This window comes from Austrofundulus limnaeus, unplaced genomic scaffold (assembly GCF_001266775.1).
Source record: "Austrofundulus limnaeus strain Quisiro unplaced genomic scaffold, Austrofundulus_limnaeus-1.0 Scaffold158, whole genome shotgun sequence".
NCBI lineage: Eukaryota > Metazoa > Chordata > Actinopteri > Cyprinodontiformes > Rivulidae > Austrofundulus > Austrofundulus limnaeus.
In genome coordinates, this window is record NW_013952560.1 from 752,062 (window position 1) to 762,833 (window position 10,772).

The window sequence follows — 10,772 nt, forward strand, 5'->3', positions numbered from 1 at the left end:
TCAGAGCATGTGTCAGGGATCTATAAAACATGTCAGTAGAAGGGCTAAAATGTGTAGCTGTTGTGGATGAGAGAGTCTTTATAATGTTAGTGCAGTAAAACTGTAAATCTATTGATTTACAGCCTGCTAATGCACATCTGGCACTTTGTACACTGCGAGTTGTGTACGGTGAAGTGAATCATAATTTCTTCCCCCTTGGTGCAGTTTCCAGAAGCCCGTTCCTGCCAACATGGTTTTGTGATCCACTACACAACAAAAGCTGGATCTCTCATGTGCAACCTGATCTGWTTGACACACTGCCAAGGATGAAGGTTGCATGTTTACACATGCATGTGCTGGTCTGCGCGTATCACAGCTGTGATAGTTTTTTTTTTCCAGCTGAGCGCACTCACATGTCTTAGGTTTCCATGTGAGCACGTGTTGGAAAGGCCAGTTGTGCACATGTCTCATGCAAGTGGCTGTTAGTAAAGCACAACCAGCACTAATTAGACCCTGATAAAGAAATGCTTCTGGGTGTTATCACCCACCACCATTCAGGCTCAAATTAGAAATGAAGATCATTTTCTGATGAGAAAAGGGAGAACCTTGTAAATGACATAATGTGTGAGATCTAATATTGTGAGATCTTGCAAGTAGTGCAAGTATTCGGAGTAAATTTGGGGGATGGGTCTCAGTTACCATGCTTCATTTTAGCTCAGTCTCTATAAAATTGACAAATGTATAGCTTGTTTTGTTTTWGCTAATCCAGATATACCAACTATGTTGACTCCAATAGTTGGAGTTGTATGTGTGACCTTCTCGGAGTTTATTTAAAGTCCATTAAATGGTTTATGAGAGTTTTTGCTAATGATACATACATGCACACACAGACACCGGTAAAAACATTCTGTTCTTTCTCATTCAGCAGCAGGTGATCACTGCTGTGCCTCAGTTTTTTTTTTCTAGCTCAGCACCAGAAAATATAAATACCAGGAAAACATGCAAACTCCTTCACAGAAGTTGTTTAAGTTACGAGACCTGAAATCTGCTCTGTTTTGACTTCTGCCTCGACCAGAAGTTCGACTCCGGTAGAATYGTTTCTCCACCAGACAAATTGCTCATGAGTTACGATGTATGCTACAGGTACTGAGTCACGAAAAGGTCAGAGTTAGCAAAAAAATAAATAAATTGGAAGCTCTTCTCTTGTACAGACTAAATATTTATACCTGGTTTAACTGCAGTTAGTATTACAGACTAAGAGCATGTGTACTATGATTTATAAGACCCAAAATGCAACTCGGCAGCTTTTTTTTTCTAGTAGGGTTTTGTGTAAAGGTTATAAACAAATAACTCTGTGAACTGTCTTCATTTGAAATAAAGGACTGGTGAGCTAACAGCTAGGCAGAGCACGGTGAGGACCAAAATAGATTATTTCAGTCCTAAAACAACTTAAATCTTAAGAAATAGAGTAATTTTTGCAAACAGTATTTTATGAATCTTGACATTACACGGTCATTGACTTTGATCTCTGACTAATTCTCCCGTTAGTTCTCCCAGATAACCCTTATAAATCTAAATCAATAGTGGTTTATAGCAGTGGTTCCCAATGTTGGGGTTGGGACCCCTCAGTGGGTCATGAAGAATTAAATCAGGGTGCCTAGATGATTTCCAGACATCAATTTAAATGCAAATAAAATGCTAATGGAATATTTTCACCATATTAAAAATACATTTAAAAACTCATAAATAAATTAAAGTAGTCTCATACAGTTATTAGGTTAGCTTATATTGTTATGATGCCCATGTTTAACAGAGTTATTAGCGTTAAGTAAACATATGCAAACCAGTAATATCTGGGGTCACAAGTTTCTGCATCAGTTATTTTGTGGGCCAGAAGCTAAAAGTTTGAAAACCCACAGTTTAAAGCAGGGGTTCTTAATCTTTTTTGACCTCGGGGCCCAATTTGTTGAACATAAAGTGGCACGAGGCCCAGTCACACATTACCAATGTATGGATCAAATTGATAATTATTCTAAACCTTGGTTTAATATAATTATCTTTACCAATATATGGATCAAAATGATTATTATTCTAAGTCTTGGTTTAATTTTTATTGTATTTACATTATAACTAAATTAAATACATTTATATTTTTAAAGGAAAACTCCTGGCAAATAGTCTTAAGACATGATTATGACAAACATTTTTATATTGTAACCTGCCCATAACAATTATTTGAACAAATACAAAGGTCAGTCAACAGACCACTCAGGCTTATCAGCACAAAAATATATGTTTTTTAACATTAACAATACCAAAAATAGAAAATTCAAAAAATAAAATTATGGGCATAAAATAAATAAATTAAAAATGTTTAATGTAAATGTTTAAAATAAAAAAACTGTAAAAATGAATTTGATAAAGTACAAATGAAAATATAGCATTTTCAAACTTTTGCAACCAGAAGCTGCTCTTCATATTAGTGACAAACTTTGGTGTTTTTTCATGAGTTACTTTCATTTTTGCTTCTTCTTTTCATTTAAAATACGTTTCCATTCTCGGCAGGTTTCTAAGGTTCTTCTTCTACATATTAAAAAGTTGTTAAGAGTGGCGCACTACYGCTACTAGTGGTGAGAAAGTGTATTGCACCTTATTCAAAATCAATATGGTCCCGCGGCCCTCTGCGGCCCAAAGTTAAAAACTGTTGTTCTTTTGAGGCCCTCAAGGTGGCGCTCGCGCCCCACAGTTGGGCCGTGGCCCATAGGTTAAGAATATCTGGTTCAGAAGATCATAAAACAAACTCACGAGTACTACTATATTTTTTGACAGAGTTGACAGCAGCAACTCACCTTGACCCTGAGCTTAGACTAGCTAGATAATATGTAATTTTTATACATTACCCACAACAGGTAAGACATTATCTATTTGAAACTTTTCTATAGAATCCCACAAAAAAAAACTGTCACTATAAGAAGACAAAATACARTTTGACTATAAACAATAACAAAGCTGCATAATTTAATTGTGACAGGTCAGGTTTGTTTGCTGTTTGCGAGATTTAGCTTTTGATGAAATATTTTCTGTGTTTTAATTCAATAATTTCAATTTTTTGCATTTGTTTTACATTTGTTTTGATTTTATTTTTCAACTCATTTGTGCAGAGTGGATTCTTCTTCTTCACCCCACCAGTCACCTTCAGTCTGCTGTGAAACCTGGTGGGAAAATGTTCGTCGTGACACTGAAACACAGGAACATGGACGGAAATCGAAAGTGGGTTCCAGGTCTTGGAGCTGTGTTGTTGATACTCCTGAGCCACATGACTTCAGGACTCGAAGTGCCTCTTGACCGTAAGCATGCTCCTCATTAATAAAACAATAATGATGCATGTTCTATTAGATTCTACTTCTGTAAAATCAAAAAATGATTCATCTTTAATACTTGCAATGCAAAAATGAAATCTCTGGCTACTTTTCTTGCATTTTTTTCCACCTGCTTCACAAAAAAAATCAAACAATTCCAAAGCAAAATGCTCAATCAAATGCTTTGATGTGTTTCTATTTTGCCAAAACATGTTTCCTTGCAAACAAAACTAACACCTTTCTTCAATATTCTGTCACTGTGTTACGACATGTCATGATGGACAAAAAGCTAAAGTACTGGAAGGATGTAAGTTGGATCAAACGCTGTCGTTACGATTTATTCATGAGTGGCTTTAAGGAGTGATGTGCATGTAGTTATTCGTTTGGCTTGGTGTGTTTCCAGGAATATATTTGTTGTCTTTGTTTGCAGTGTTTTTCATTCTCATGTTTCTGCCTGTTTTGCATGTTGTTTATRACGTGTTTATGGCGTGAATTCAAATTAAATTCTCATGTGTGTTTCCCCAGTGCCTCAACCTCCCACCATAACGCTGCAGTCCCCGAAGGATTACATCTTTGATCCGAGGGAGAACATCATCATCCACTGTGAGGCCAAAGGGAAGCCTCATCCCAGGTGAGACGATCAATCCAAACACTGCTTAATTGGTTAAAACCCAGAGATGTTGTTTCGCTTTGTGAAATTACCGCTACCTCGTCTGGGGCACGGAGAAAGAGACTATCACCTGGAAGATTTGAATTAGCTCCTCAATTTTCCTCAACGTTTAAGTGAAGCAACAATAATCAGGGAAACCCCTTGAACTGATGATTCAAACACCCGATATATTTCTTTCCTTCTTGTCGATTTTTAGTTTCTCCTGGACGAGAAACGGGACTCACTTCGACGTGGACAAAGACTCCAAAGTCATGATGAAACCCGGTTCGGGAACCCTGGTGATCGACATCAGCGGGGAAAAGGCTGAAGCCTACGAGGGAACGTATCAGTGCAGGGCTCAGAACGAGCACGGAGCTGCTCTGTCCAATAACATCGTCATCAGACAGTCCAGTAAGACCTCGCAAGATACCTTAATATTCTCTTAAAAACAAGTGTAGATCAGGAAAAAAAGTTAGAAAACTCATCCACACTGATTTTTTTTTTATTGGTACTCAGAGTCCCCCTTATGGCCGAAGGAGATAATCGAGGCCATTGTGGTTCAAACGGGGACCCCCCTCGTTCTTCCATGCCGACCTCCTGCTGGACTACCTCCTCCTGTCATCTTCTGGATGGATAATAGTGAGTCATAGCATCAGTGATAACTGCTACAATAAAGTTGTAGAAGCGGTTGTAGTAGTTGTTTTTTTCCTTTTGTAAATATTTGGTTTATTGCAGATTTTCAGAGGCTGACCCTGGATAAACGAGTYTCCCAAGCCCTGAATGGAGACTTGTACTTTTCCAATGTTCTCCCAGAAGACACCAGGAGTGACTACATTTGCTACGCTCGCTTCCCCCACACACAGACCATCCAGCAGAAGCAGCCCATTTCAGTCAGAGTGCTGGACAGTAAGTAAAACAGCCGAAACSGGGTTTTAAATTAGGACAAAATAAGTCCTCACCAATTATGGTGATGCTTACGATTGTCACTGGTTGTGTTTCACCATCGATATTTCACATCTGCAGATTGTTTTTCCTATATTTGAGTCATTATTTCCAYTTCCTTTAGCTGCTGAACTCTAATTTCCTTGTACTGCTGTGCCTTTTGCTTCATAAAGGCCATATATTACTGTCAAAGTTATTGTGCAATGATCGAGGAAAAGTGTTTGCAGCAACACACTGTAAATATGTTTTAAAAGCTAAAACTCCAACAAAGGCTAAGTTTAATGTTTTGTGTTTATTTCCCAGTTATGCATGCTTATGATTTTCTGTCAAATTCCAGTGGAAAGCATAAATGAGACTCTGGCTGCTTTATACAATGTTACTGGGTTGTATAGTGGTGAGTGCTGCTGGTTTACTCCCTTCAGCCCCGTCAGTGTGAACCCTGCCTCCTGTTTCCTTCGTTTCATAAATACTTCCTTTAACTTCACCACACCACCTTCATCTGTGATCTCAGTAATAGTACTAGGACTGCACAGTGTATCAAAATGTATCATTTCACAATATCATTATGAAAATATTGCAAAAGCTTCCAGTACATTGCAGATAAGAACTTCCTTGAAATATATAAATTTGGCATCAGAAAGATCCGTCACTCCACTAAAAACCTGCAACTGGCACAAAGTGTTGTGTGCATTGTAATTACACAACACCCGGGGTTTATAAGTATATTTGCTTCGTTGCAGTAGTTTTTTTAAAGTGCCTGTTACGTACATATCCTTCAAATACAAAAAGTAAAATAAAACATCTTTATATTCAAGAAACTTGGCATAAAACACATGATTTTACCCATTTTGTCACCTAACTGGTATATTTTCTTTTGAGTTTGGCTCAGCGAAAATGAAACAGGAAGTGACATCAAAGGGGAACTCTTTAAGATGGCAAACTCTCTGTTCTTTGTTTATTAAAACAATATACTTTGAACTCTGACTTTTCTTCATCTCTCTTTGATAGTGATCCAAAATAATCTAAAGAAACATCAGATTCTTCTCTACAGTCTGTGTTGTCGGCCATAGTAGCAATGATCTGTTTACATTCAGACATTCCCCTTTGACATCACTTCCTGTTACTTCACATGCAACTATTTCAACCATTGTTCATCTTAGCGGTATAATTTTTTTTGCAATATGTTATCAATGTTATCTTTCCAAAAATGCATTCATAATTATTACAGAAATTTGATGTCACAGGCACTTTAGGGATTTTTAATTTTAACAATTATTTTTTAAAATAGCTACTTTTACTTTTATTTCATTACTTTTTAAAGCTAAAAATTAAACTTTTATTGGTTTAATTTAAAATGTAACACCTAATTACTCATTACAAAATTAAACATGTTTGAACTCGTGAAAAAAAGATGTTTCTGCWCTCTAAAAAATGAAGTGTTGAATTTACTCAAAGTCATGTCAACTGGCCTAGTTGAGTAAATTGAGCAAATAAAATACATATACAGTATTTCTCAGTTTACTCAACTTGGCTTAGTGGAGCCAGTTTGGTTCAGTAAATTCAACAGTTTATTTCTTAGAGAGTGTGTAAAAGTATTTTTACTTTTGCTTTCCCAATTTTTGTGACCAGTTTTATGACTTTTGCTTGAGTAGTTTTCTCATCAGTGAAACATATTTTTACCAAAGTCATTTTCTGTTCATGTAATTTTACTTTTACTTAGTTATTTTTTTCAAGTACTTTATAGACCTCTGCACAACAACCGTATGTATCACAACTGATATCATCGTAATGAACAATAATATCACAGTTAGATTTTTCTAATCTTGTGCAGCCCTGTAATGAACACTGGTTATTTACCAGTTTTCTGCTCATCATCTCTGTGTGAGTTCATGAATGTTAAGCTGTCCAATTGTTTGTCTTTTTTTTAATTTATTTATTGTTTTTATGCTGCAGGTGTCCGGGGTTTTGCACTGTTTTCTGTAATAAATGCTCAATTTTTAATTTTTTAATAATTTGCAATTTAAATCTATAATTTTAAACTAGATGTGCTCACTAAGAAAAAACTGAGAAGTTATGTTCAATTTAAATATGATTTTGACACAGAGCTTTATGGTAAATGTCCAAATGTCCTTTGGAGCTGTTCTGTTAGTCTTATGTTGGAAAATCAGTTTACACCTTGACTCATCAGTAACTTTTCCCTTTATATTTGTTCCCCAGCATCACAATATTAAATCCTAAACTCCTCTTTAGCTGTTTTAAGTGCTTCCAAGTTTAATGTTTTGACCTGGCTCTGATTTCCTGTGTCCTCAGGCAGGCCTGAGGGAGAGCGTCGCCCTGGTTTCATGTTGCCTTTAGGCACCACCAGCACCAAGATGGTTCTGAAAGGAGAGACTCTGGTGCTGGAGTGCATCGCAGAAGGATTGTAGGCTGGCAGTTTTTATTTATTTATTTATTGTCAAATAAAAGGCTTTCATGAAACTCACTGTCATGTTTTCTACAACAGGCCCACTCCAGATGTTTCCTGGTACAGGGATGATGGGCAGCCCCTGAGCAGCAGGACCTCCTTCGAAAACTTCAAGAAAACACTGAAGATTTCTAACGTGGATGAAGATGATGCTGGTGTGTACCGCTGTACCGCCACTAACAAGCTGGGCTCACAACACCACATCATTAAAGTCAGCGTAAAAGGTACGTAAAATTAACACAAGGGTTTTTATTTTTATTATTTAATAAAGTTCACAGTTCACATTTTATTGAAATAACAGATTCTAATCAAAGTATTTTTTGTCTCACTAAAACTCTGAAAAACAATAAGAACTTAGATTGATATTGATGCAAGTAGCTGGTAAAAATACTGCTTCTTTATCTTTGTTCCCCCTAGCGGCTCCATTCTGGGTCAGTGCTCCCAGGAACCTGATCCTCGCTCCGAATGAGACCGGCATCCTAACTTGCCGAGTTAACGGAGAGCCTAAACCGGATATCCAATGGTTTGTCAATGGAATCCCCTTAGAGAGTGAGTTAACTAAGACAATACTGTATAGTGTGCAAATCAGATTGCTTTGTTGTGGTGGGAAATGAGTTGACCGTTCCAATAAATTTTTAATGGTGGTCTATAAAGGTTTACACAGYGTACTGGTGCAACAGAAGTGAATCACTACCAGAGGAATCATCACATTATTGTAAATGAAATATGTCATCTGTTGGTTTTGTGCCAGATGTTCCTAAGGACCCCAGACGTAAGATCGATGGCGACACGGCCATTCTGAGCAACGTGCTGACAGGAACCAGTGCTGTCTACCAATGCAATGCTTCCAATGAGTTTGGCTACCTAATGGCTAACGCTTTTGTTAGCGTTCTGGGTAAGTTGCAACATATTTATCCAATGCTAAAGAGTGCCATGGATTAAATGGGCAATGATTTACTGTGTCTCCAATAGCTGAACCTCCAAGAGTGCTCACTCCAGCTAACAAAGTGTATCGCGTCACCACCAACAATCGGGCTTTACTCGACTGTTCCTCCTTCGGCTCTCCAATACCCACCATCACGTGGTAAGTCTCAGGACACAAGATCTTAAACAAAGTTGGCCACAGCGTTATAATCTACCTTAGACCTAAAATCTACCTGTAGGTTCAGGTGTAAATATTTTTCTTGGTAAGAAGCAGGTATAAAGCTGTAAAGCAGGCATTATACGAACCTATTGGATGTGTACAACAAAAAGGAACAGATTGAGAGATTAGGCAACTAACCAATTTCAACGTCTTCATTCTCCTCTGGCTCTGGGTCATACTCTGGCTCCAACATGTAAAGCCAGATGTAAAAGGCTTTCATTTTTTACATCTTTTAGTTAATTTGTAAATAAAAAGTTTCTGCGCCACTATATAGCCCCTCTATCAAACCCGAATAGACCGATCTGAAAGCTCGGAGGGAGGCGGGGTTTGAAGCTCCTCGTTTGGATTTAAAGAGACAGACAGACATCAAAACGAGTTGATCTGTGACACAACTCAGAAAATGGGTGGAAGAGGGGCTTGTGGAGTTACAGTAAGGAGGAATTTAGACTAAAGTTTTCTGTTTGCTTTTTTTATATATACAGGTTCAAAGACTTTCAGATCAGCATTAAGAACGGTGACCAATATGTGATTTACGAGAATGGTACTCTAGAAATTAATCTAGCCCAGCCGATACACAGTGGAAACTACACCTGCATCGCCACCAACAACCTGGGGAGAAGAGAGAATCAGGTCTCCCTGGAGGTCAAAGGTCACGACGATTTAACATAATTTCATATATGAATGATAAAACAGTATATTGAACTCTGGCGCTGTTAAAAATTGGCATTTAGTTAGAAAAGCTGTGTTTCTCTTTGTTTTTTCAGAGTCCACTCGTATCCTGAAACAGCCGGAGTACAGCGTGGTGCAGAGAGGAATGAGCGCCGTGTTTGAGTGTAAAGTCAAACACGACAGAACCCTCACTCCCACCATCACCTGGCTGAAAGACGGCCGAGAGCTGCCGCAAGACAGCAGGTGCAACCAAAACACGCAGCTGTGACTTGATTTGGCTCTTTAAAAAAAGCTTATTTAGTGAAACACGATTGGTTACACTTACAGGTTTGTGGTGGGCAAGGAGGGACTGACCATCGACGATGTTACTGAGGACGATGAGGGCACTTATACCTGCGTCACCACCACCATTCTGGACGAGGACTCGGCCAGCGCCAGGCTGACTGTTGTTGGTAATATACGCTAATTCTTTCCCAGAGAATAATTCAAATAAATGTGTTAATAAAGCTCCACTAACTCCAAGTTTCTTCTTCTTTTTCCTCTTTGCATTTTACTTCCTGTTTTTCTTTCAGAATAAAATGTTTAATTCTGTAGTTTTAAATGGAGTTAGATCCTAGAATCTGTTTGCAGTTGTGATTTTTCTGCTTTTTCTTCCTGCTCTAAAGTGTCTGTTACTAACATCTTTTTCTCTCCTTGGTCTTGACTTTTTCTCTTCCTGCTGTCAGAGGCAACTCCTACTCCCGCAGTAGTTTACGGTAAAGGAACCACAGAAAAGCTTCCAGTCGGTTCTTTCAGTCAGTGGTTTGAGTCATAAAGTGTTCAGCTTCAGTTTTGTCTTTATTTTGTTTAATACTTTACTTGTATGATTTTGTTTGACGTTAAGTTCATGGAACAAGCAAAAACTTTTTTATTGCAGCTCATTTCCCTCATACAAACTGTTCCACTGGTATTTTTTTAAAAATATGAAACATTTGTTTATGTTCAGAAGAGCCATCTACCACTTCAAACATTTACTTTTATCATTTTATTAAACAATGAGGCAAAATGAAATAAAAAGTAAACATTTCTTTAATTTTCTCTTTTTATGTCTTATTTTGTTTTGTATTTAAAAAAGCCTCGAGACTAAAGGTTAAAGCCTAATTTTCGTTCTGCCATTTTTCTGTCGTTAATCATAATAAAGTTGCATTATTGTGAAAGTCTCAGCCAACACAGCATAAAGAACTAACTGTTCTCGGATTGTTCCTGCAGAGAAGCCTGACCCGCCGACTGACCTGGAACTGACTGATCAGACGGAGAGGAACGTTCAGCTCACCTGGACCCCCGGAGACGAAAACAACAGCCCAACACAGAGTATGAAACACAAAATGCATCACACCTTTAGGCTATTCACAAAATACAACCAATCAGGATCGAGCCTCTTTACTTCCATCTAAATGAGTGACTGCACATTAAACAAGAGTCATAAATGAATACAGTGGTTTGCAAAAGTATTCATACCCCTTGAACTTTTCCATATTTTGTCACATTACAACCACAAACATAAATATATTTCACTGGAATTTAATG

General features: G+C 37.7%; 1 protein-coding gene across 3 annotated transcripts in view; it reads left to right on the top strand.

Annotated features, from left to right (window-relative positions):
* Positions 1 to 10,772, top strand: part of nrcama (neuronal cell adhesion molecule a) — a gene marked incomplete in the record, with an annotated part of 56,556 nt that overhangs the window by 36,595 nt on the left and 9,189 nt on the right. For all 3 annotated transcript variants that reach the window (XM_014016964.1, XM_014016965.1, XM_014016963.1), the window contains 16 exon segments: positions 3,141 to 3,326; positions 3,628 to 3,645; positions 3,864 to 3,969; positions 4,205 to 4,398; positions 4,504 to 4,626; positions 4,723 to 4,893; positions 7,240 to 7,351; positions 7,433 to 7,617; positions 7,811 to 7,942; positions 8,145 to 8,288; positions 8,366 to 8,477; positions 9,020 to 9,186; positions 9,302 to 9,449; positions 9,534 to 9,658; positions 9,932 to 9,961; positions 10,455 to 10,556. In XM_014016964.1, the coding sequence (XP_013872418.1) occupies positions 3,203 to 3,326; positions 3,628 to 3,645; positions 3,864 to 3,969; positions 4,205 to 4,398; positions 4,504 to 4,626; positions 4,723 to 4,893; positions 7,240 to 7,351; positions 7,433 to 7,617; positions 7,811 to 7,942; positions 8,145 to 8,288; positions 8,366 to 8,477; positions 9,020 to 9,186; positions 9,302 to 9,449; positions 9,534 to 9,658; positions 9,932 to 9,961; positions 10,455 to 10,556 (1,993 nt within the window).